General features: G+C 42.1%; 1 protein-coding gene across 1 annotated transcript; it reads right to left on the minus strand.

Moving 5' to 3' along the window:
* Nucleotides 1–556: 556 nt before the first annotated feature.
* On the minus strand, nucleotides 557–27,637 carry Psma5 (proteasome 20S subunit alpha 5). Its single transcript, XM_075981610.1, has 9 exons — nucleotides 27,479–27,637; nucleotides 23,887–23,953; nucleotides 15,985–16,111; nucleotides 12,804–12,871; nucleotides 11,610–11,717; nucleotides 11,421–11,479; nucleotides 9,975–10,077; nucleotides 7,289–7,375; nucleotides 557–793 (listed from the first exon to the last, which is right to left on the minus strand). The coding sequence occupies exons 1-9, from the start codon at nucleotides 27,505–27,507 to the stop codon at nucleotides 716–718; spliced, it is 726 nt and encodes a 241-aa protein (XP_075837725.1). The 5' UTR covers nucleotides 27,508–27,637; the 3' UTR covers nucleotides 557–715.

A 27,637-nucleotide genomic window follows, 5' to 3' on the forward strand; every position in this document is an offset into this window, starting at 1 on the left:
ATCATAGGAGAGCAGCTCCTTAGAGTTCATAGGGCATTCCAAAGTCCAGCAGAAACTACTTCTTAATTTTTTACGGTTCTTTTATACAGCTTAGTATAGAACTCTCATTGCTACTGAGGGGAAAGCCATTCCTTTGTTTTTTCATAGTCCTTAACTTCATAAAAGGGTACCCTTCCCACACAGTCCATCAAGATATACAAAGAGGGATAGCCTTAGGGATGACTTATCCCAACTCATCAATATTTTGCGGTGGCCCCAGGACAGTCTTTTAATGGTCAATGAGCAGTGTCTTTTATAAAGGAAACAACAGAAGTGTTTCCTTAAGAAAGACTCAGACTAAAATGGATTTACAGTGGTATTAACACCTACTAACCACTGGGAGGTGCTGGACTAGTCTAAATTCATCTCTAGCACCAAAGGCAAGAGCTGAGTGTTGCAAAGAACCACTACAATAATTTTAGAACAGACATGCTCACAGAATAGGGGTATTAATCACTATCCTTTTTGCCTGCCAACATAAGCATTTAAAATTATAAGAGCACAGACGATGAACAAATATTTTAAAATTCTTTTATTTCAGAATTGCTGTAATGTACAGACATCATAAAAAAACACACATACTGGATATTTTCCATGACATAAGAGCTGGAAATAAAGTTTAAGGGCAATTAGGAGAACTGAAATTGTCCCACAGATGTCTGAGGCTAGCTCCTCCTTAAATGTCCTTGATCACCTCCTCCAGTTCTTCCTTTGTGAACATGTGGAAATTTTGACCAGGCTGCACCGTGGCTAGCTGCAGAAAAATAGAAAGGGGTTAGTAAGTAAGCTGAGTCGGGCTTCTTGCTGATGGCCCTAGCTTGGTCAGAAGTGTTGGTGAGGCAGCTGTTTATTAGGAACTAAGGGATCTGCTGTCCTGGGGTATCCTTTACAGGCAGCAGGTCCCTAAAATAACTCTGACTCCCAAATAAAAATTCTCATTGACCAATTTTTCTATTTTGAGGTTAATCCACCACATAACAGTTATGCAAACTGACATTACTGTTACCTCTTAAAGTTACTTCAGTAAGCATTACAAAAGCAAAAAATAGCATAGTACACAGAGCCGGGCCCTGCAGTGGTGGCGCACACCTTTAATCCCAGCACTCAGGAGGCACAGGCAGGCAGATCTCTGAGTTTGAGGCCAGCCTGGTTTACAGAGTGAGTTCCAAGACTGCCAGGGCTACATAGGGAAACTCTGTCTCAAAGCACACTTCCCCCCTCAAAAAAAAAAAAAAAAAAAAAGCAAACGAAAAACAAAACACATTTGTTTTCAGCTAGATTCCTTTAGGGATAAATAACATTTGTGTGTGTGTTTGTGTGTGTGTATGTATGTATATACAGTGGGTATTTTTCATTATATATGAATATATAATTGTGTTTTTAAAAAAGATTTCCTTAATGTATTTTATGCGCATGAGTGCTCTGTCTGTAGGCATGACTGCAAGCCGGAAGAGGACATCGGATCCCATTATAGATGAATGTGAGCTGGAAATTTAACTCAGGACCTTTGGAGGAGCAGTCAGTGCTCTTAACTGCTGAGTCATCTCTCTAGCCCCTAGGAGTGTCTTTAAAGTCCGGCCCAGCCCACAAAGATAGCTCAGGAAGTGAAGACACCTGTCACCCAAGTCTGACTGCCTGAGTCTGATCCTCAGATCCCGCTGTGGAAGGACAGACTGACTCTTTAAAAATTTTTCTCTAAGCTCGTACAAATACCATAGTATGTATGTATGCCTGCCCTTACACACACTACACAGAAAATAAAGCACGTGTACTCATGCATGCGTGCGCGTGTGCACAAACACACACTTGAACGTAAAAATCAAACTTAGGGTCCAGCATGCCCTAGGCAAGTGTCCTAACACTGGGCTATATTCCCAGCCCCAAAGAAATATATTTAAGGCACATTTGTAAACTTCCAAAATGAACTTGTGTGATATTGGATTACTTGTCCAGCCTGTGTCTTCTCTATTTCCTCACCTGTAAAATGGAAACACTAAAAATCCATAGAGCAGCAGTGAAGATTAAATGTTAATCCATGCAAAGTATTTAGGATGTTAAAAAGGACCAAACAATTGTTAGCAATGATTCTTTGTTAAGATATTTTCTCTACAGCTGTCTCTGTGGCAAAGGTGGTTTTGTTTAAGGGGAGAATGAAGAGCATCCAGCAGCACTGCAAGAGGAAATCATTTTGGGGACCAGTAAACCCGCAACTGGCAGTGCAGACCAACACCTCCAACCAAAAGAAACACTACATTAAAGATTGAAGAGACAGCAGAGAACCCCACGATGGGGGCAACCCTGACAAACAGGTGTTAGTTCACATCGGTCTCAGAGGCTAAAGATTTATTTGGTTTTTCAAGTTTACGCCAATGTGTGTGGGCCTGCATGTCTTTATGGGCACGTGTGGAAGCCAGAGCAGGTGTCAGGTCACCTAAAGCTGGCGTTACAGGCAGCTGTGTGCCATCACATGGGTTCTGGGAAACTAAGTGCTCTTAACTGCCTGCCACCTTCCTGGGCCCCTGTGCTTGTTTTAAATGTCATCTTTTCCATACTGTCTTTTTACATTTTAAAACTGTACACAGTGTATGTTGTATGTGTGAACATGTGTGTTCACATGCTGGTACATGTGTACATGGAGACCAGAGGACAAACTTGGCTGTTGTTCCTTGGGTGCTGTCTACCTTGTTTTGTTCAGATCCGAACTCTACTCCAGGTGAATTGCCTGGGAATTCACCAAGTAAGCTGGCTGGCTGATGAGCCCCAGGGAGTCGCCTATCTTTGTCTCCTAAACATTGAGATTATAAGCACATACCATCATGCCTGGCATTTTTACATGGATTCTGAAGATCAAACTCAGATCTCTGTAAGCATTGTACTGACTAAACTATCTCCCAACCCCAGTCTACAGCATTTAGAAATAGGATTAATTAAAAGTTAGCAGATAAAACTAGCACAGTCTATTTCTATCGTTTTTATTCTTTTTAAATAAGTAAAATTCAGAAATGGGGGGAAGACATCTAACAATCTGATCTGGGAAAAGATGAAAATAAATGCCTTCATCACAAAGCCTGTCTAGTAGATTCTTCCAAAAGATATATCCAATTACAGAAATGTCTGAAGAACTTCAATTATATTTTACTAATACATATTAAGCAATGTATTCTAGTCCAGACAGCCTATAAATGAGTTCTATTATTAAGGTACTATAACTATAACTAGAATTCCCACTTCTCTTAAGGTATCTTTACTTCTGCAATATCAGTGAGAACAGAGACGAAGTATCAGTAAAAGGAATCAAGACTACAAGGATGGTTCTGTGAGGTCACTCATGTCCCAGGGGTAATCCTCCCAAAAGCTTACAGGAGCTAAAAACAGAAACTTGGCAAACTCTGAATAAAAAGATCCTATAGAACCAGGAGGGAAATGAAAACTAACAGGTTTTGAACCCTGCATTGCCTTCAGGAAGTTACTCATCACTAGGCAAGTAAAATAACTCATATAATTCACATGATATGCATTTACATAATGAATAAGACGTTTTATTATTTCACTCTACTCTTATAAAACCTCCATGAGGAAGGTGCACAGATGTCTTCTCTCTTTATCAATAATCCATGTATATACTAGAGGTGCTAGCAAACAGGACTTGAGCTAAAAGTCCTGCTCCTCACTTCCTGAGGACACCAGACGCTCTCAGCGTCACCCGACATTAGAACAGTGCTGAGTGTTTGGAAAGGAAGGCCCAGAGGTTCAGGGAGGAGTCAAGGAAGAGGACACTTTTGAGTTGTGTATTAACTGGACAATGAAGGAGAGGAAGTACAGGCTGGATGTGCAAATGCATACAAACATGAATACAATATTTGCAAAACGAGGTAATTCTGTAAGGACAGGTGGAATGGAGGATGAGATGAAGAGGATACTGGCTCACATCTCATGCAGAGTTATAGTACAGCAGTTTAAAAATCTAGAACCTTAGCTGTGGTGGAACACACCTATATAAACTCAGCACTAGGTTGAGTCAGGTGACTCAGTGGCTGAGTATAGCCTGAACTATACAGAGAATTCCAGGACAGCCTGACCCACCTAGTAAGACCCTATTAAAAACAAACAAAACAAAAAATTTAGAACTAAAAAAAAAAGACCTGGGTACAAATCTCAACATAATCATACAGCAGTCATTAAGTAGGCAAAGCTCCAGACTCTGGGAGGGTCTAGAGTGCCTCACTAAGGCATTAGAGACTAGGAGAGGAGGTCAAAGTCTTCTAGGCTTCTGCTGTGAATGACAAGTATACTGGCTGTTCTTATCAACCAGGATGAGAAATATTGGAAGGGGAAGCAGTTTTTCTGGGAAGATAATGTTTAATTTAGGACTGTTGAGCAGGGTGACAGCATTAGATGGTCAGCTGAGAGTTCTAGAGCTGTCAGGAAATACTGACAAGCAGGAGTTACCACAGCAAGGGGCAGTCTTGAGAATCAAAAAGCGGAAATAAATGGTAATGACTAAGGAATGAGTAAGGAGACATAAGATACCGAATATAGCTTCTGTTTGGAAAAATAGACTTAGCAATACAGTTATAAAACAGGCTCAAGGAATATCCCACAGCAGTAAAATCTAAGTCAACTGACAAGCCAGGTGCATGTCAATAAGCTGAGTCAAAGCACCCACTTGTATGAAATTCTACAATGCAATACAAACCTACAGTTCTAAGAGACTACAATGGGGCTAGAGGGAACTTAGAAGAGGAGGATAAAAATGTTTTTATTGACCATGGTGGCAGATACTGAGTTATAGTTGTCAAAGGTCAATGAATTCCATACCTAAATGGGTTGATGTTACTGTGTATAACTTATACAGAAAAGTTGATTTCTTTAAAAGACAGGACACACATTAAGTGGAAGATGTTTTTGTTGTTTTTAGAGACAGGGTGTCACTACTGTTCTGTCCTACACAGACTGGACTGGTCTGGACTCCTGCATCATTCCTGTTTCTGCCCCAAGTACTGGGATTACAGGTATAGACCACCATGCCCCACTTGTCTGTTTTGCTGAGATAGTCTTGCTATGTGGCCCAGGTTAGCTGGGAACTCAAGCATTGTCTCCAAAGGCTGAAGTTACAGGTGCGTGCTACCACCTTTTCCTTTAAATTTGTCTTTTCTCAGAAGGAGCATCTTGTAGAAGGGATGGATACAAGTGCCAACTGAAAACCTGACCAAGAGGGAAGACAGGCTTGAGAGCTGTACCTCTCACATGGCTGGGGTTATTTCGGCCATCAGAATGGGAGGAGCATTTGAAGCTCTAAGTCTTGGGCCTCTTTTCCAAAGGCTCTCAGGCTGAGAGCTGCAGTAAGAGCCCTGCTGCAGCGGAAGAGCAAGGAGACTGAGAGTTGGAGGTCACTGTGCTCACTGAGCCCAGACACCATACGGAAGGAACTAGGAGTATCTCTGTAGTCCGAGAGCCTTGACTGAAACCAAGACTGCATATGAATTTGCTGAGGTGCCGAGACTCTCTCCTCCAGGACCAGAGACTATCAGAAAGGGCTGACATCTCCCTGAAGGGTCAACATCACCAGTCGTCATTGTGCCGCACATCTCTGAGACTGCCGAGAGGAATAACTAAGAGCACTGACTGTTCTTCCAGAGGATCCGGGTTTAATGCCCAGCACCCACATAGCAGCTCATAACTGTCTGCAATCCAGTTCCAGGAAATCTGATACCTTCACACCAATGCACACAAAATAAATCAGTGAAAATAATTTTAAAAAAAAAGTGAAAGTCACCAAGGAACCCTACAGCAGTAAAGAGACTACTGACACCGCCAGGCGAACTTCAGAACCAGTGCTGAATCAATGAAGGCACAAAGCAGTACATGTTATACAACTCCACTTACATGAGATTCTAGGGTGTAACTTCAGGGCATTTCCCACTGGAAACACAGTAAAGCTCCTTTCTACTTCTGCTCAAAGATAAGCCAGGTCCCTACAATTCCTTGGGACTCTGCTTTCTAGTACCCATCTTTGCCCCTTTTGTGGCAGCCTCTGAAACCAACAAGATGCCAGGACTCTCCATGCTTGCCTTTAGCTACCAATCTTCCACCAGGGATTAACCCCACCACTCCACCCAGACACCCTGATTGGTGCTGGTTTGATTTAATACTGACTTGTGATTTATAGCATCAGATATAATAGTGCTTTTCAAACTTCTTTAAAAACAGAAATAGCCCCATATTATATGTTCTGTATCTCGGGATAACCTCTCCTCTAGCCTGAGCCAGTACTTAAGCATAGTCCAACATTTTCCCCATCCTTCCTATCTGTAATGTCTTGTTCTTCAACAGCCCCCATTCTCCTTCATCCCACTCGGCAAACGACCTAACAATTCCTAGGCAAATACAGGACGTCTCTCCCTGTTGACTTCCAAGCCGACACGTGTACTCATCATTACCTCCTTTTCTCCTGTCTACTGTGAACGTCCTAAGTAAGAACATACAGAACTTGACCTGTGGTCCCAGTCTTGACTATTTGCCACCCCTCTATTCCACAACCCAGCAAAAGGAAAAAAGAAAAAAGAATTCCTGCTTGAGTTTTACTTTTTACAATGCTGAGGAGAGAACACTGTGTTAGGCAAGCACTCTACTGCTGAGTTGCACCCATGGCCCCAACCCTTTGATCTACTGCATATGCTATAATTCTCTTTCCTGGGATATATTTTGCCTCCCTCCTCCAGGATGCTTTCCTACTCTCATCACATGTTAGAGAAATCTGTTCTCACAGCATCCAGAAGTTCCACCCACACCCTAATTATCTGCGTATCCCTTATACTGCACAGCACACTGCTTAGCTAGGGATTGGATTTCCTATATTCTTTGCCTGCATCCGGCATACTACCTAAAACAAAGCTGGGGTCTCATATATCGGGGGTCTCAAGAACAACGCTGAATTAATTTTATTTTTTGAAACACTGTTATCTGTGCTATTTTCACCTTTTTACAGTTTTCTCTACATTAATTTTTTTCTTGTTTCTTCAATGCTGCTTTTTGCTAATGTTAATCGGCCATAAGAAAGAACCCTGTTTTTCCTTCACTCTTAAATTCACTGCACTCTGGATCCCAGCGTGACCTCATTAATGCTGATTATTACTCAAATGCTATCAATGACCTAAAAGCAGTGCATGCAGAATGATTTCCTTGATCTACCCAGTCTTCACCAGTAGGAGCAATAGCACTGTCAAGTCACAGAAGAGCAGGAAAGTACCTCTATGTTCGTGGCGTTCAGCTTCTCCTCCATTACTTGTTTGAGAATGATGAGCGAAGACTTGATGGCTTCTTTCAGTGTCATAGACTTAAACAGAGTGAGATGAGCTGTTAGTGAACACATCCCTTCCTTCAGCCCTCTCCCCTCCTCGGAAGAAGTGGCTTCACCAATATTAATAAACTTTACATCGTATTATACATTATATAATAATATAAATATTCAAGTATATGACAAGTAAAATATACTGATTCAGAAGAAAAATGTCTTACTTTGCGCTGCTAACTCCCACATAGCAAATGATCATTGAGAAAGAGAGAAAGGCCACACATCTCTAGTGTATACTTGAATTCCTTGATTTAGAAGATAACATAACCTGGGCAATATTCTAACAATGCCCAATTCACCTAAAAAGGCAATCCAATGATTCAGAAAATCCAGTTTTCATTTTATTTTACCTGTCTTAGGGTTCCTATTGCTGTGATAAACACCATGACCAAAAGCAACTTAGGAAGGAAAGGGTTCGTTTCCCCTTGGAGCTCTCAGGTCCCACTTTATGACTGAGGGAAATCAAGGCAGGGAAAGAAGCAAAGGCTGTGGAGGAGTGCTGCTTACTGCTTCTTCCTCCTGCCCTGTTCGGTTTGCTTTCTTTGGGTTTTTTTTTTTGTTTGTTTGTTTTTGTTTTGTTTTTCAAGACAGGATTTCTCTGTAGCTTTGGAGCCTGTCCTGGAACTAGCTCTTGGAGACCAGGCTGGTCTCGAACTCACAGAGATCCACCTGCCTCTGCCTCCTAAATGCTGGGATTAAAGGTGTATGCCACCACCGCCTGTCAGTTTGACTTTTTTATAGACCCCAGAAACACCTGCAGAGATGGCACTACCACAGTGAGCTGGACCCACCCACACCAATTATTACATCAAGAAAATGTCCTACAGAATTGCCTACAGGCCAATCTGATGAGGTATGCTCTCAACTGAATTTCTGCTTCCCACATGGCTCTAACTTGTGTCAGGTTGATACACATAAAGTTAAATGAATAAATAAGAGGCACCAACTAGGACACTGACCACACCTCATGTCCTCCACATCCAACATCTGTATTACCGCCAATGGCACTTTATTGTGCTTTGTTTTGCAGCACTGAGCTGATACTACACGTCTGTGGCAACCCTATGGTGAACAAGTTTACTGGGGACATTTTTCTAAAAGCATAAGATTACTTTGTGTCTCTGTGCTATTTCTGACTAATTGTCACAATAGTTTGAACTTCAATTTTTTGTTTGTTTGCTTTTTTGAGACAGGGTCTCTGTGTAGCCCTGGTTGTTCTGAAACTCCCTCTGTAGATCAAGCTGGCCTCAAACTCAGAGATCCACCTGCCTCTGCGTGCTGGAATTAAAGGCGTACACCTCCACCACCTGGCTTAACTTCAATATTATCTATCACCCTTCCCCCCTCTTTTGTGTGTGAATGTTCATGTGTGTGCAGAGTCATGGGAGGCAGGGTTGAACGTGCATGCATGTGGATGGAGGTCGGAAGACAACCTTAGATGTTATTCTTCAGATACCTTTAAAAGTGGTTGAAACCAATCTCTCACTGGCCTGGAATTCACTAGAATGCTAGGCTGCCTAGCAAGTGACCCCCAGTGATCCACCTGTCTTTGCCTCCGGAGCATTGGGAATACAAGCCTGTGCTACAGGATCTGGCTGTCCTCCCCCTTTTAATGATATGTGTCTCTGTGTGGGTATACACACGAGAGCAGGGGCCCACAGAAAGGGTGCCAGATCCCCTGGAGCTGGAGTTACAGGGAGCTGTGAGTCACCTGTCCAGTCCCCTGTAAGAACAGTGTGTTCTAACCACTGATACGTCTCTCCAGCATTGCTGGCTTTTATTAATGAGGATTCTGGGTACCTGCTGCTATGCCTCTCCATCACGATGGACTCTTATCCCTCTGGAATTAAGCCCAAATAAATTCTTCCCTCTATAAATCGCCATGGTCATAATGTTCTACATAGCAACGGAAAAGTAACAAAATCAGAGAATACAGTATAATGTAGCCCTAACTTTTGTATAGACTCATCTTATACCAAACCCAAAAATACCTTTTAAGCATCCCTACATCAGGTGTTGATGTGAGCAGACATCCTTATGAGAGCCACCCGGGGATATGCATGGTGGCCTTCGACCATATCCATGAGTCAAAACCCCAAGCCTTCCCATTCCAGAAAGAAAAGTACCAGGTGCTCACTTGTCTTAATATCCACACTAGGCATTATCAACTGCTAAATGAAGCTGTGGAGATAGAGGACAACACTGCCTGGTCTACAAAGCAAACACCAGGACAACCGGGACGACAGAGAGATCCTGTCTCCAAAACTAAAAAACTCAGTGGCTTCACTTCCAGCAGACTCACAACAACTGGAAAGACAAGCTGTATTAATTTCACTCATGAAAAGTACAAGAAGAGACAAAACTACACCGGTAAATGCAGTTGCAAATGAGGAAAAAGATTAACAAGTAGATCGTTTTGCTAGAAAAATAGTGTTTGATGTCTTGCTTTAGGTTGTGAATCCAAGGTTACTGTCAAAACTTACAACAAAACTCTTCAGGCATATAGTTTTAATTACAGAGAAGTTATAAGATTACAGAGACCTATAAAATGACAGTGAAATTTATAACAACGGTTGATTACCTTGTGGTAAACTTCTTGCAAGGAGCTCTGGGCACCTTCTGAAGCAGAGCCGATTGCTCGAGCATCACACTGTACAAAGGTCCCAGATGGGTCCATATGGAACCTGAAAAAGACAACAATACTTTAGAGGGAAGCATTTCATGCCACAAATGCCTCAATGAAAGAAGTCTGAGTGTTTCACCCTGCAGCCAGGACACACTGCTCAAGTACTGAGGCATAGTTCCTAAAACTTTTTGTTTTGAGAAAATAGTTCTTTTTAAAGGTCCTTACTACTGATATATACATCTGCACACACAGAAATGCCACAATGAAACCCACTTGGTGTGCCAATCAAAAAATTCGCTTAAAATAGTATTTTATTTTTAAAAAAGAAGAAAATGTTAAGAAAATCTCTAGCAACTCAATGGACCACATTACAGCCTTTACAGGAGTCTTTGTGTTGGTTTGTTTTTGCTTTGTTTCTTTGTTTTGGGGTTTTCTTTTACATTTTGTTTCTGGTGGGAGGTTACAAGTGCAGGGAGCAGATTTAAGGGGTACTGGAGGTAAGTGATATTGGGAAGAATGATGGGAAATCCACAAAAAATAAAAGTTAAAAGAAGAAAAGAAAATCATTATCTTCCTCAGGGTCTTGGGAAGGAAGAACAGAGCAAGTAACCCATGGCACTTATGCACACCCAAGATGTTAACAGAATGACCATGGTACTTATAATAGTCTTGATCAATAGTCAATCTTATCTTTGACACAACAATGTGAGGATGAAGATCAGGTGGGAATAGCAATAAGGTAACTTCTAATTCTTCTGAGAATTAGCATTGCGTCTATAGAGGTTTTCCATGAATCCCTAAATTCTTGCATAAACAAAACAGAAACACTGACTCAGAAGCCCTACTTTTTCCTAAAGAGTGCGTCTTTCTTTTTACTTTTTTTTTTTCATTTAATTTATGTTTGTTTGTTTGCTGGTTGGTTTTTCAAGGCAAGGTTTCTATGTATCCCTGACTGTCCTGGAACTTGCTCTGTAGACGGGGTGGGGGTGGGTGGGTAGGGGTGGAGGGCCCTCAAACTCAGAGATGCCTGCCTCTGACTGGTGAGTTCTGGGATTCAAGGTGTGCGACACCACCCAGTTGTTTCTTTCCTTTTAAAGCAGAGTGGCTCAAGACTGGTCTGTAACTTACTATGTAGCCACAGACAAACTTAAACTTATTCTTCTGCCTACACCTTCAGAACACCAGGAATAAAGGCATGCTCTTCCACACTGGTTTTATGTGGTAGTGGGATAAAACCAAGAGCTTTGTGTATACTAAGCAAGCACCCTACCAACTGAGTTATGTTTCTAACTCTTTCTAACTCTTCAGTAAACTTCAGAGTTGATCTAAACGACTAGACCACACTACAAATCATAATCATCACCACTACCCTAAAGCAGGAAGGGTGGGAATGGTACTTACAGCTGGGGTCCTTTCTCATCAACTCCTCCAAACAACAATGCTACTCCAAAGGGACGAGACTAGAATAAAAAAAAATTCATTTAGAAGAGACTACAAATAACGAGAGTGGGGAAAATATGGGCAGAGGACAAATGCCCTCAGTACTACAGAACAGCAACCAGCTCAACACAAGCATCAGAACTAACTCACCATGGCACCTGGATCTGCATCTTCTTCTCCAAACTGCAAAGCCAGATTGGACACAGCCTGGGTGACACTCTCCACCGTCATTGTCTCATTATAGGTGAACCAATGGTTCTAGAAAAAGGGCAAAGAATGATACTGCTTCCTTGGAAAAAGGAAACTCAAAACAGTCCACCACTTCTTACCAAGTGAAAATTGAGGTTCGCATTCCTCTTCCTGTTTCTGAGACAGGGTCTCACTACATATCACAGAAGTAGAACTTGCAATCCTCCTCCTACCTTAGCCTCCCAAGGGCTAGGATGACAGATCACCTGCCCAAATCAACACCTTCTTGATTAATACTAGCCACTGAATACTTGGGACTATATCAGAGAGGGACAAGTTTGATTGCCAGATGCTATGACATATGCCCGTGATCCATGCCATCAGGAGGATCATGAGCACAAGGTGAGGCTGGGCTGTACGCAGAAAGATCGTGTCTCAAGAGGGAGCAGAGGAAAACGAAGGCGAGAAGAGCAGGTGAGAGAGCACATGCGTGTACACACAGATAAGCTCTGAAAATAAGACAGGCTGCTAGCCTTAAAGACTAGGGCTGACATCTAAGAGTAAAGTGGCAAGTTCAGCCTTCTAACAGTCAATGTTAGTAACCAAGTGTCAATTTTCCTCAAATACTCATCTTTTCCTGTTAGAGCTTATGTTAAATTATTCTTACATAAGTATGGAGAACAAGCATGCAAATAAAAGCAGAAATGTCTACCTTGCAATTATTTTTCTTCCTATACTAGCCTATTACAGTCAAACCAGATACCCATTGGTTTCTTTGTGGTTTTTGGTTTTATTAAAGAAAATCAACATTCTTAAAAAGTCACCTGGTACAAATCATTGCTTACCAGATGAGATCAATTTTATAAGCCTGGCAGAAAAGGCCTTTTACTATGACCACATCCCACAGAAAGCCAATCAGAGGATACCGTGCATGCTTTACGTAAGGTAAACCTGGAAGAAGCTGACCAGAACCTGCTTTAAGCTGCAATGCCTGGAGAGCTAAATCCCAAGTACCCAGGGGAATCAACCCACAACGCTCCCAAGAGCCATGTCTAATAGTAACACAGACACCTGCAATATCACCCAAGTAGCTCTATCATCATTAAACAAGGTGCACATGCATCACAGTAAAAAGCAGAGAAGATGCTGATTTACCTGTGTCTCCACTCTGGCTTTATCAATTAAAGTTTTAGCATCAGCAATTAGCCCACTCATGGCACAACCTGCAATGTAAAAGCAACAGTGACCAACCGGCCAAAACTTTCTAGAACTTTTCATCCACTAAGTAAATACTAAAAATCTGGCCTGGAACCACAGCAATCAACCCAACAGAATAAATGGGAAACAAAGACCACTGAGTACAGGTATAATGATCACACAATAGAAAACCAAACATGTTGACAGTAAGTGCAGACAGTAAGCCAGCCGAACACGAATGTCCACATACTGCAGCCTACAAGTCCCTGTACAAATCTTACAGAGCACAACACACCTAACATGGACTTTCATCATTATTAGCTTATCTGTGTGTACGTGTACAGCGTGTGTGAGAGTGGGTACACATGTCCCACAACGCGTGTAGAAGTCAGAACAACTCTTGTAAAGTCAGTTCTCTTCCTCTCACCTTTTATATGAGTTCTAGGGACGGAACTCAAGTCACCAGGTTTATGCGTCAAGTGCCTTTACCCACTGAGCCACCTTGCTAGCCCCATGATGCACTTCTGAGCTAAGCAAACACTACAACCAAACCTGAGAAGATGAAACTATCTCACTGTAGACTGCAGCAGAAGCCCTCAGGAAAACATCAAAAGCCTCTTCAATTCCCTATTCCAACAAACCAACTAGTTATTTTAGAGAGAAAGTTGCCTGATGGACGAACATGCCAAGATTACGGCTGTAATTGCTACTTCTATGCCATGACTCAAATCTCAATCTCAGTTTCTCTCCAAAGCTTCAGATCTATGAAGTCAAATGACTCTCAGTCCATCTAGTTGGATACTGTCTCAACTCATTTCCCTTGTTGGAACCCCTTGTCTTCCTTGGCCTTCACAACCAATCAGATCCTAAGTTCTCTTTTGGCTACTGCCTTCATTGAAAAATTTCATAATTTGGCTGATGACCAAATACTTGAACTACTAAAAACATTTTTTTTTTAGAATGCTTCATGAACTTACATGTCATCTTTACACAGGGGCCATTTTGTTGTTGTTTTGTTTTTACTTTTTCGAGACAGGGTTCCTCTGGGTAATAGCTCTGTCTGTCGTGGAACTCACTTTATAGACTAAACTGTCCTCAAACTCAAAGATTCACTTGCCTCTGCCTCTTGAGTGCTGGGATAAAAGATGCGCACCACCACTGCCTGGCTATATTAAAAATTTTCTTAACTATTAACTCCCCTGCCTCAATTCTCAGCCCCCATCAACCTACCTTCAAAACCGTCAGGAGACTATTCTAAAACTACTGGGGTTGCAGTGTCCTCACTGTTTAAACCACTTCCTAGCAATGCAAATGTCCAAGCCCTGTAGCAGGATGGGGAGGGGGACTTTCTATTCTCTGACCTCCAGACTCGTCTCTTGCCATATAGACTTCACTTTCCAATCATGCTAAAATGTGAATACCAGCAGACAGCTTTGCTTTTCTAAGGCCTCATCCATTTCCAGCCCTATTCTTATTTTTAGTTTTGTAACAGAACCTTCCCTAAATTGCCCAGATTAGCCTTAAACTCATTCTGAAACCCTGACTGGCTATAGTCTAGCTGCTCAGCCTCTCAGCGCTGGAATTAGAGGCCTGAGCTACCAGGCTTGGCAAACTCAACCATGATTGGCTAATCTTCACTTTCTACTGATAGGGTTTAGAATAGGGGAGACGGAGGCAATACCTCCTGGTGTGTCTGGGGCAGGTTTCCAAAGGATTAACAAAACAGGGAAGACCCGTTAGAGTGTGGGTAGCTGGGCTGGGGCTACAGGTAGAATAAAATGGAAGAAGGAGAAAGCCAGGGACTAACACAAACAGTCTTCTCTACTGCAGGTCTCCTATGATGTAAACACAGATGTTCACAATGCTTTCACCATGATGACAGTGAACCCTCTGAAACTGTGAGCGGGCCAAAAGAAAGTTGTCAGATCTTTGGTCACAGTATAGAAAAAAATAACTAATATCCATGATCAATGAGCCCAGATAAAACTCTTTTTTTTTTTTTTTTTTTGATTTTTCGAGACAGGGTTTCTCCATAGCTTTTGGTTCCTGTCCTGGAACTAGCTCTTGTAGACCAGGCTGGCCTCGAACTCACAGAGATCCGCCTGCCTCTGCCTCCAGTGTGCTGGGATTAAAGGCGTGCGCCACCACCGCCCGGCCAGATAAAACTCTTGTTTCTCCCTCATCTCCTCACTGATCACACTGCACCACACAAATAAGACTGCCTGTTCCTGGAAGACAAACACCGTGTCTCCCTCTTGTCTATAGCTGTGGAGTCTAACGTAGCGTTTTCTATCTTTGAATGAAGTGACATTGAGCTACCTCCAAAGGATAGTTGACCTGAGATAACAGCAGACGTGATGTTTCAATTGTAAAATCTGCTTCTCTAGCTAACAAAGAGAATACTACGCTCCTACAGTTACCATGGCATTTAGTTCTTATGGCCTTTAAGCAAGTAATTATTTTGCAAATATTGTATTAATTAGGTTGAGTAAATAAGATAAGCAAATTTGAATAGCCAACTACAACACAAAGCAGTAAAATGTAAAAGTACACATCGTTTAATGCTACAATGTCAAGAGCCAAAGCAAGAAAATTATACTGAAGACCAGAGAAAGGAGGCAAAGGTAGCTGTGAGAAAAACAATTAAGTCTAACACACAGGGATAGGGTTGATCTGGTCAACTGTTAACTCTTTGAACCTTCAACACTCCAAAGATCTTGGAGAATTATTCTTTCTCAGTGGACATTACAATTTTCCATACTATCTTGGCTCTAGCTTGCTTACTATCAGGGTAAAATGGCCATCACAGGAACTAGCTTAGGATCCAATCTTTTTGTATTTAAATATCATATTTGCCAATGGTTGGGTTACAGTTCAGTGGTAGAACACTTGCCTAGCACCTGAGTATGTCTGGGTTCAATTCCAAGCACTGCAGAAAGTAAAATACAGCAAATTTGAAGATGAAAAGAATTCCCAGTAGTAGGTCAAGCATAACGAGTCCTGAGGCTGCTCCACTGCCTCCCACCTTGAAGATAACAGGGAATCAGAAGATAAGCATTTGCTGTATGAACCTCCCTTGGATCACAGAAGATTAACTAACCAATGCCAAATCTTCTCATAGCTTCCACTTATTACTTACCTATATGAGCATCAATCTCTACAATTTTCTCGATGCTGCTAGGCTCCATTAGTGGGGAGGTAATTCTCTTCTCCACAGCTAGACACACACCCTCTGATGTCTGGATACCAATGGCCGTAGAACCAAGCTAAAACAAAACAAAACAAACAAACAAAAACCATGCTGCAGTTATAATGCATAGCTCAAAGAAATCTCTGCATACCTAGTATGCAGGAGAACAGAGAGCACCTAATAAACACTACACTGCTCTGTGAACAGCAAAAGCACTTACAGAATTCTGTACTTTGGAAGTGGAAGTCTGGGATGTGGGGGAGCATGGGAAGCTCCATGGCAGAGTGTTCACCTTGAATGAGCAAGGCTCTGGTTCAGTTCCCGGTACCAAAAATGGGGTGGGCATCCAATAAGGTCTGAACACATCTGAAAACTGACCTATGTTAACACTAATCCTGGGAGAAGGAATTCTAAAGTTCTAATCATAGTTTTTCTTCTCTTTTCTTTTTTGTATTTTTCCCCCTGAATTCATGACTTTTACCTCTGCTATGTATACTGGTCTGTCCAATAAGTTATGCTCCCTAAACCCATGTCATCTCTGAAAAAGAAAAGAGGAAAGGAGAGTGGGAAAAGAAAGGACCACCATCCTCACTCGGCACAGTCAGCTACTAACTTAATCCAAAGTCACCAGCAGTCCACACTACGGTACGTTCACATCCCCGCACAGCTCCAGTCACCCCCTCATCACTGCGTGTCTCAATTCTGTCTGCACAATGAAGACATCATAACACCTACATCAAGAAAGTAGTACCTACCACATAATAAACAAATGTCGGTCCTGCTACATTGCCACCCCACTCCTCTGAGAAAAGATCTCATCATGTAACTCTAGCGGAGCTGAAATTTGTTATGTAGTCCGGGCTTGCTTCTGCCTCCCAAAGTATGAGCCACAACCCTGTCTCATCTCTAGTCTCCTGCTCTGAATGTATCACTTATTGATACATCGATTTAAAAAAAAATGCTATCTTCACTATATTTCTCTCAAGAACTTAACTCTCTGTATTGTCTGTAAGTCAAAAAACAAATGAGGCTCTCGTAATCACAATCTTTCACCTCCAACTTTATCACTCACTATTAATGGACAAACCCTTAGCACAGCTCAACCCTCAGCAACACTAGCCGTCTACCAGAACCCTTCCTAAAGCTGTCTCCTGTAGAATATACTCTTCCTTCTGCCTCTCCAAATTTATCCACTACTCAAAGCCTCAAGACCACGTTTTATGCCCTGGATCCCCACTGTATCTTCTTAGTTCTATAAAACAATGACCCACCAACTGTAAGCATCATATTTGATTAAGCCTGTTATGGTAAAATAAAAAAAAAAAGACCCACAGAATTCCATGAATCTTTTTTAAAATTTAATTCGTTTTTATTTATGTGTTTCTCTGTGTGTATGTGCACTGTATGAGGATGCCTGCAGAGGCCAGAAGAAGGCATTAGATCCGCAAAGCCTACAATAATAGGCAGTGAGTCACCCACAACTGAACCCTGGAAGAGTAACAAGAGCTCTTAACCACTGAGCCATCTCTCCAGCTCCTCCATGAAACCACACACAGAGCATGTTTCATATGTCTTTTGTTTGTTTGTTTGTTATTTGAGACAGGGTTTTCTCTGTGTCACAGCTCTGACTGTTGTGGAACTCACTCTTTATTCTAGGCTGCCCTCGAACTTACAAAGATTCGCCAGCCTCTGCTTCCCGAGTACTGGAATTAAAAGTGTGCGCCACCATTGCCCAGAGTTTAACAAGTCTTTAGACTAAATGTTATCAAAATATTTCTGTCTAATCTCTGACATGAAGCAACTTGCAGGAGGAAAGGTTTGCTTTGGCTCAGAGATGGAGGAGATACAGTTCATAACACAGGAGGGCAGGGACGGTGACGGGAACAGGAGCGGCTGTTCACACTGCACAACCACCAGGAAAGAGCAATGGATGCTAGTGATCAGCAAGCTCTCTCCCCTCTTTTTTAATTTTATTGATTTTTATTGAGCTCTACATTTTTCTCTGCTCCCCTCCCTGCCACTCCTCTCCCAAGGTCCCCATGCTCCCAATTTACTCAGGAGATCTTGTCTTTTTCTACTTCCCATGTAGATTAGATCTATTTATGTCTCTCTTAGTGTCCTCATTGTTGTCTAGGTTCTATGGGATTGTGATTTGTAGGCTGGTTTTCTTTGCTTTAAGTTTAAAAACCACTTATGAGTGAGTACATATGATAGGTGTCTTTCTGGGTCTGGGTTACCACACTCAAAATAACGTTTTCTAGCTTTATCCATTTGCCTGCAAAATTCAAGATGTCGTCATTTTTTTTTCTGCTGTGTAGTACTCCATTATATAAATGCATCACATTTTCCTTATCCATTCTTCGGCTGAGGGGCATTTAGGTTGTTTCCAGGTTCTGGCTATGACAAACAAAGCTGCTATTAATATAGTGGACACATGTCCTTGTGGCATGATTGAGCATCCTTTGGTATTGCTGGTCTTGAGGAAGGGTGTTTCCTAATTTTCTGAGAAATCACCATACTGATATCCAAAGGGACTGTACCAGCTTGCACTCCCACCAACAATACAGGACTGTTCCCTTTACCCCACAACCTCTCCAGCATAAGTTGTCACCAGTGTTTTTGATCTTGGCCATTCTTAGGGTGTAAGATGGAATCTCAGAGTTGTTTTGATTTGTAAGCTCTCTTTTTATGAAGTGCAAGATCAAAGCCCACAACTGTTGCCGCCCTCATTAGGGTAAGCATTCCCAGCACAGTTAACTTACTGTGAAAACCCAGAGGTTTGCCTCTTCAGTGATTCTAGAACCTGCTAAGCTGACAATCATTACTCATGAGTACATCATGTCTCATATATATATTTTACTCTCAAATGTATAAAATTCTAACTTTACTTAGAAGTATTATTAAATGTACACCAGCTTCTTATTTCATTTTGGGCAACTAATTTTGGTTTTGAGATAGGGTTGTCTAGGCTAGCTTCAAAATTATGATCTCCTGTCTTAGTCTTTCATTACCACCCTGGACCCCCACTTTTTAAACAAAGGATACCTGTGAAACTATAGCAGATTGCCAAAACCTCTCACGTAACTAGTGAATGCCCTAACGTCTTACTAAGGATGCAAACTGAACACATATATAAGGTCCACTTCCTCCTCAAATCTGTGACTATAATAAAGGCCTTCTAAAATAAATAGACATAATCCCATGAGGACAAACAATGGAAGAGAGACTGTTTTAAGTTTGGTAGCTCATACCTATAATCTCAACTACCAGGAAGGCTGAGTAAGGAGGATCAGAAAGTTCAAGGCTTGCCTAAGCTAGGTGAGTCCAAGGCCAGCTTGTTAATTTAGTGAGATTCTGGTTTTTTGTTTGTTTTCTCTTTTTAAGACAGGGTTTCTCTGTACAGCCCTGGCCATCTTGGAACTCTCTCAGTAGACCAGGCTGGCCTTGAACTTAGAGCTCTACCTGCCTCCGCCTCCTGATTGCAGGGATTAAAGGCACTACCATGCTCAGCTAGATTCTGTCTTAAACTAAAACTGAGGCTACTGATTAATGGTAGAATACACACCCCAGACCATGAGTCCACTTGCCAGTGCTGCCAGAAATGAAAAAAGAAATCCACTCCCAGGCTACTTCTACAGTAAGAGTTCTGGTGTCTTCTTCTGGCCTCTGAAGGCACTGCATACACATGGTATAAATACATACAAGTAAAACCACCCAAACACATAAAAAAAAATAAAATTAATCTAAAAATAAAGTTTAAAGTACTGCTCTAGGAAACTGAAAACAGATGGTATGAACCTTAGAGCCTGTTTCTTTTTAACACAATTTATAGAGCCATTTTAACTTTGACTCTAAAACTATACTGGTGCATGCATGCCCTAAAAATTAAAATTAAAATAATAACAATAATAAATACAAAACCACTGCCTAGAAAATTAAACATAAGACTTATGTGTTCCTTAATTGCCATAATTTTTAAATTTGGGCACAGACTGAACCTCGGACCTCTCATTGGCCAGGCAAGCACCCTACCACACCCTGGCCACTCTACCAAGGCACCACAGCTACAGCTACTCACTGCACAAAACAGAACCAAATTCACATCCACTTTTAATTTTTTCTAGTAAAGCAACTCTCAAATGGGGGCTCTCTTGCCCCTACCAAATTCAACAAAGTCTAGAGCATTTCGCGGGTAAGTGCCATTGGCATCTAACTGGTAGAGAAGGCCCCACAAAGTAAAGTTATTCAGTTCAATCACATAGAAAACTGGCTTCACAGCACAAAACACATTATCAGTCTACTTAATTTGGATTTCAATTTTCTAATAATAAAAATAATAATAATAAAAAGAGGTCAATATTTCTGAGGTTATTTTATAAAATATATCAAGATCAGCAAGATGACTCAGCAGGTAAAGACCTGACACAAAGCCAGACAACCTGAGCTCAGCTCCTGAATTTCCTGACCAAAGGAGAACCGACTCCTGGAAGTGGTCCTCTAATTTCACACGTGCCAGACTGTGTATACATGTGTGAACACATGAACACACAGGGTATCAAAATCCAAGACTTTTTAATATCTGTATACTCTAATGCTTAAATTTCTCCTCCTAGCCACCTTTGCAGACTGAGGAAAGGTAGTAGGAGACAAGGCACATCTGAACTACGTCTCGTGTGCTATTCCCTGAACATAGCGCAGTAATGCAACCAGTGTCAGACACCTAAGATAGTAACTTTGATATCACCACAGGTTTGAGAACCCATTCTAAAGGTGTATGCCCTGCCAATGCTAGTTATATCTCAGTTTCATTATTTACAAAGTATTCCAAATGATCACTTCTAGCCAGAACTATTAGTCACTGTCTAGATGTGCATGTGCAAAGGGTGTTACACACATAACAATGTGCATGTGGAGGTCAGAGGTCAATGCTGGGCATCTTCTTCCATTGTTTTCCACCTTAGTTTTTAACACAGGGTCCATGCACTGAACTTGTACCTCACTGATTCAGCTAGGACAGCTACCAGCAAACTCTGGGGATCCACCTGCTTCTGCCTCCCCAGTGCTGGGATCACAGACAGGCACCATTACCGTGGCTACGTATGGGGGTGCTGCGGATCCAGACTCAGGTCCTCGAGCTTACATGGCAAACATCTTGAGTGAGCCATCTCCACAATCTCACTCTCTAGGTCTTCTCAAGCTAGCCAAGCCTTCTCACTGGCATCTCACAAGACATCAAAGCAAATTAATTAAGCTCCAAAGCATCTGAATTTTCATAATGGTTCATCTTACTATTATGGGCTACATTACTATCTAGCCCAACTAAGATTATAGAGCTCAAATCCTACCTCATTATCTCCAGAGAATCTAAAACTTACCAGTCCTAAAGGTCTTCTAAAGCAGGACAGTTTTAAGCAGAACCATTGTCTAAACTGAAGCTCAAATCAACACTACAGCTTGAAATCTGACAGTTTAGCACTTCCTACTAAAACACTTCCAATCGGAGCAAAGATTAGAAAGTACTTGCAGGTGGCCCTCTTTTTTCTAGTTCTTTATCTACAATGTTTCCATTTCACTTCTAAAACTTCACCTAGTCACTCTTTCCTGCCTTTCCAGATTCTTACACAACTACAAAGCATCTTCCTTCTATAAGTAACTGAGAGACCCAGCAGCTCTCCAGTCATGTGGGGAGTCACTCCATGGAACAGCTGTAAACAACTTATGTGCTTCAAAAGCAACTAAGCCCCACAGAAGGAAACACCAGAAGGCTGGACTTCTGAGCTAATATGAACTTTCCCAACAAAATGAGCTATCTCTTAAAAATGTTTTTAACCATATTTATTTGTCTGTGTTTGTGGGTAAATACATGTGTGTATCAGGGAACTGTGGAAGTAGAAGGACAACTCGAGGGACTCAGTTCCCTCCTTACACCATGTACGACTTGGGGCAATGAGCAGGTTTGTGAGAAAGCATTATAAACAGAGGTGACTAGACAGACACTGGAGACAGACGACACAGGCATGTGCTTACGAGAGTAAACTACCTGCATGGCTCCCAGTCCTCGTTAGAGCAATTAGACCTGCTGTGTGAAGCCAACCCCAGAAACCAAAATCAAAATTTCTAGTTTGGGACCCAGACATCTTATTCTTTCTTTCTTCTAAGCATTCCTTTTCAATACTTCAAAGATTACAGATAAATATGCTTCTTACAACCCTGGTTTTCTGTCAGGCTTCTTAACTATCTACCAAATGAAAAGCTATTTCAATTATTCATAATTCAACATATGTAGTTCTAACTTCAGGTATATTTAGGTAGCCTTCTAATGTTTAGAATGCTAGCATAAACTACATGTTTGGAGTATGTGTGAGTGTAAGTGAATGGTTTTGTGTGTGTGTGTGTGTGTGTGTGTGTGTGTGTGTGTGTGTGTGTGTGTATCTATCTGTCTGTCTAGAGATCGCATGCAAAGCAAGCACTCTACCAACCAAGCCATACTCTCAGCCCTTCATATCTGATTTTGTTTCTAGATTACAGGACACACCTCCTTTTAGTCCCCAGTATCTACTACAAATTTACAATTTTACCAACAAAACTGCAGAGGGGATCAGTTATGTTATTTGCTCAAAAACAAACAAACAACAATAACAACAACAACAACAACAAAAAATCCACAAAATATAAAAAGGGCCTGAAGAGATGACTGCATCCCAGTCCTCGTTTGCTGGCAGTGTTTGCCAGTCATGCATGAAGACCAGAGTCTTCCCAGAACCAGTGCAGAAGCACAACCCTGTAATCCTAACCCTGGAAGGTCAGAAGCACACCCCTGTAATCCTAACACTGGAAGGTCAGAAGCACACCCTGTAATCCTAACACTGGAAGGTCAGAAGCACACCCCTGTAATCCTAACACTGGAAGGTCAGAAGCACGCCCCTGTAATCCTAGCACTGGAAGGTCAGAAGCACACCCTGTAATCCTAGCACTGGAAGGTCAGAAGCACACCCTGTAATCCTAACACTGGAAGGTCAGAAGCACGCCCCTGTAATCCTAGCACTGGAAGGTCAGAAGCACACCCCTGTAATCCTAGCACTGGAAGGTCAGAAGCACACCCTGTAATCCTAGCACTGGAAGGTCAGAAGCATAACCCTGTAATCCTAGCACTGGAAGGTCAGAAGCATAACCCTGTAATCCTAGCACTGGAAGGTCAGAAGCACACCCCTGTAATCCTAGCACTGGAAGGTCAGAAGCACACCCCTGTAATCCTAGCACTGGAAGGTCAGAAGCATACCCCTGTAATCCTAACACTGGAAGGTCAGAAGCATAACCCTGTAATCCTAGCACTGGAAGGTTAGAAGCACACCCCTGTAATCCTAGCACTGGAAGGTCAGAAGCACACCCCTGCAATCCTAGCACTTGGAAGGTAGACACAGAAAATCTGAATTTGTTGTTGGTCTAGCTAGTTAGTCATATCAGAGAGCTCCAGGTTCACTGAGATGCCCTGTATCAAAAATAAGGTGGAAAGCAACTGAGGACACCAGTGTCAACCTTGGTCTGGACATGCCTGCTCACACACATATACAAATACAGGAGCTAACTCTGGACTTCTACACTCCTCTTTAAAGTCAAGATTTGAAACAAAAACATGTCCCTCCATTCTCACTGAAGACAAAATTCAAACAACTATGAAGCAGTTATCTGTTCAAAAAAAATCTCAAAATGGATCTCAGAAATAGTATTAAAATTCTTATCAAAATAGTAGTTGGTCAAAGGAATGTTAAGAATAGTCTCTAAAAGAACAGCTGAAACACACTTATCACAAACGTCCTTCCAGCAATGTGTGAGGGCTGTTTGCTACTGTACCTTGATAGCCTCAATGGCATATTCCACTTGAAACAATCTTCCTTCCGGAGAAAAAGTATTCACACCCCTGTAATCAAGCAAACAGACAATGGTATTAGAACTTGTCACAAGTATACAGACACTATAGACACTGGCATCAAGTTCCTTGACAACTAGCGCAGATGACTATGAGATATACAAGTTGCCAGTCACTCTGCCCACAGCAAGCTTTTCAATCTTTTGTTGGTGTTTAAGACACTCATATCTATACAGAGAACACCTCTCCCCCACTCCTAAGCCTAACCAAAATCTTAACCAAACTGATCGAATGAAAGCACATGACCTGAATCAAACTGAATGACTTCTGAGCCAACCTACCAATTCCTTTGATAAATGCATCCATCCCCCAAGGCTATCACACCATTTCCAAGAAAATGTCTTTTTTTCTTTCCTTTTTTCCCGTTATGTGTATTTGATATTGCTGGTTTTTTTGTAAGTCAGTTAAGAATATTTATCTACCTATTTGTATGAAACAGCATTATTGTATTAAGAGACTAAGATCCATATGTTACTAAAATCTCTCTAGCTTCCACACTATTCATGCCCATCACATGCTAGACTACTCTAAAATGCGCTGCCCTAGCCGGGCAGTGGTGGCACACACCTTTAATCCCAGCACTTGGGAGGCAGAGGCAGGCGGACCTCTGTGAGTTCGAGGCTAGCCTGGTCTACAAGAGTTAGTTCCAGGACAGGAACCAAAAGCTATGGAGAAACCCTGTCTTGAAAATTCAAAATAAATAAATAAATAAATAAAATAAAATAAAATGTGCTGCCCTCTTGTTTGCACCAGTGTGTTGGTGATCCCTCAGGAAAAGAGGCAAACATACCGTTAGCTATAGACACTTTCAGCACACAATCACCATTTAAAATGTTTTTGAATGAATTCATACAGACTGTAATGCTTAGTCTATGAATTCTAAACTTCAACAGTATGCATAGAGCACAGTGCTTTCAAATTTTAAACAAGACGCTCTTCAAAAGAATTTTGTGTCTGTGTGTATGTGTGTGTGTGTGTGTGTGTGTGTGAGAGAGAGAGAGAAAGAGAGAGAGAGAGAGAGAGAGAGAGAGAGAGAGAGAGAGAGAGAGAAAGAGAGAGAGAGAGAGAGAATAAATTGCTCATAGTTGCTTAGCAGGAAAAGCGGAACTGGAATCAGAGTTCAAGAAATCTTACTTACAGAGACCAAGCTTTCAACTATTCTATTATACTATCTCTGAGAATTCTTCTCACTAAATGAGTGAAGAGAATCTCACTACTCATTTCCTCGATCAATATCACTAAAGTCATTTAGAAGGAAGTTCAAGGTTCTAAAAAACAGTCAATCACTGAAAGAAAATCTGGGGTCAAAAGATCTAAGATCGAATGTTCTAAACGATGTGACTTCCTACCCCCTACCCTCTTCTTTCCCCCACTATTCGCTGTCCTAAGTTCACAGCGACTCCTCCAGGGTAGTATCACTTCCACCTCAATGTCCTTGTTACCTTTAACCTAACCATTGTAATAGCCTCCAACTGGTGCTGACTTGTTCTTCTAATCCGACCAATTAATCTTATAAAAACAATAGTGATGAGGCAACTCCTTAAAGAAAACATTAAAGCCTGACAGAGGGGCTCCTGAGTATAACGCAGAACTCAGAACACTGAGGTCAGCCTGGGATGGTCAGTTAGCTTTGGTCACCTTGGGCTATAAATGACACCTTGTCTTTGAAAAGTAACAACAACAAAAGACCAAAAAAGGGAGCTGGAGAGATGGCTCAGGAGTTAAGATGGAGAGTTTGATTCCCAGCACTGACACAGTGGCTAAAAACCATCTGTTACTCCAGTTCCAGGAGATCCAAACCCTCTTCTGGCCTCAAAGGACACCAGACACATACACGGTACACGAACGACCCCCCAATTTTTTAGTATTTTTTTTAGAAAAAGAGGAAATTAATTAGCACACAGCTGCCTACAGAGACTCCAATCCTTACATTCTATTAAACCCATCAGTATCTAGCGCCATCCCAGTTTTCCTTCCCACATCCCCTACTAGCCACAATATGCACCGTGCACATGTGGTAATCAGGCCGGACTTTTTCAAATACGCGGTACGCCTTTCCACTGGCTCCTTTGCTCATTCTTTACCATCCAGCAACGCTGTTGACTCTCACCATCGTGATAGACGAAAATTCTACTTCCTCAGGACCCGTTTGAATTACCAGCTTCTTATCCCCTAACCATGAATGCAGCCTCTCATCAGAATTTCTAATGCGGACTGCGATTCCTTCAGTGCCGTTTTCTGGCTCATACTCCAGTTACTCTTGTACACAGGCAGGTAAGGGTCTTGATTTTTGCTCACTGCTGTATAACCAGCATCCTGAAGAGTGAGGGCCTTGTACCGAGCAAAAGCCTGACATCACCTGCCAAAGGTCTCTACTTACACAGTCCTGAGCAAACACAAAGGAAAAAAATCCCACAGAGCAACTAATACATACAAAGAAATGAACAACAAACAAAACTTAATAATAAAATCTGTCAGATGAGGACCACAATTTTCTCAAAATTTTACCACCTAAAGATGATTCTCTTCAATATTCTAGAAGCCAAGAGTTAACAACCATTTTGCTTGACAGCAGGAAACAGTTTTAAAACTTCACATCTGTCTTCTCTATGAGTCAGCGAAAGGATAAAAAAGGCCACTCCAGCTGCTACAATTTTGACAGGATCAGTATATACTTGCCAGGAATTTCACAGGCAACGCGGAACAAAGATGTCTGCTTTCCCTAACTTTTAAAGGAACTTAATATAGCTTGCAGAACTAATCAAAACAGAAACTGAAAGTCAAAACGTCCACAGCAGTTACAGCAGCATTAGTTAGCATTTCTAACTCCTGAAAGTTTTTTTTTTTTTTTAATAAACACAATCGCACACTTTTAACTTCACAAGACATTTGGCCTTCAACGGAACACTAAAATACCGTGCTTTCAACTTGTTTTTTTGGTTTTGGTCAAAAGGGACCAGCTTACAGCTTAGTACAGCTCTTCTGAGAATCACTGTACATTCCAGTTCCTACATAACCAGATGGCAGGCAACTTATCCGGCACAGCTGAAACTGCCTTCGCGCTTTTTTAGAGACAAAAACGTAAGCACAGCATGTCTCCCAACAAACTCACTCAACAGTGGCTAGTGGCTTTTTATTCAAGCAGCACATTTCACATTGGGGAAAAAAAAAAGCTGTCACATTTAGCTTGAAAAGATGAACGCAGAGCTGGTGACCCCCTAACCTTATCCAGGTTAAAGGTCGGAACCCTCCCCACCGCCTGCCCCAAGCACAAACCCCAGTTCTCGCTTCCTCAGGGAGCCGGGACTAGCGGTGACTCAGCGGTAGGACAAGGGCGCCGGAACCGCTCCAGTCTAGCCTGGGGAACCCCGCCTGACGCCTCGGGAACCAGATTCCCCGGGTCCCGCCAGACTTGGGTTCCCGGAGCGCCCCATGACACTGCAGAACCCAGGCCGCGGCCCGGGCCCCGGGCCCGCCCACCCAACTCTAGACCCTGCTGCTTCCCGCCGGACGAACCTGTCGTACTCGGACCGAGTGAGGAACATGGCGAGGACCAGAGGAGGCAGCGGTGGGTACGCGGGGTTTTCAAGGGCCACACGACTCCAAGTAGCACCCTAGTCAACCACACCGCCACAGCACCAAGGAGCCTGCTCCCGTCTGCGCGTGCGCACGCGA

Source organism: Microtus pennsylvanicus, chromosome 7 (assembly GCF_037038515.1).
Source record: "Microtus pennsylvanicus isolate mMicPen1 chromosome 7, mMicPen1.hap1, whole genome shotgun sequence".
Taxonomy (NCBI): Eukaryota; Metazoa; Chordata; class Mammalia; order Rodentia; family Cricetidae; genus Microtus; species Microtus pennsylvanicus.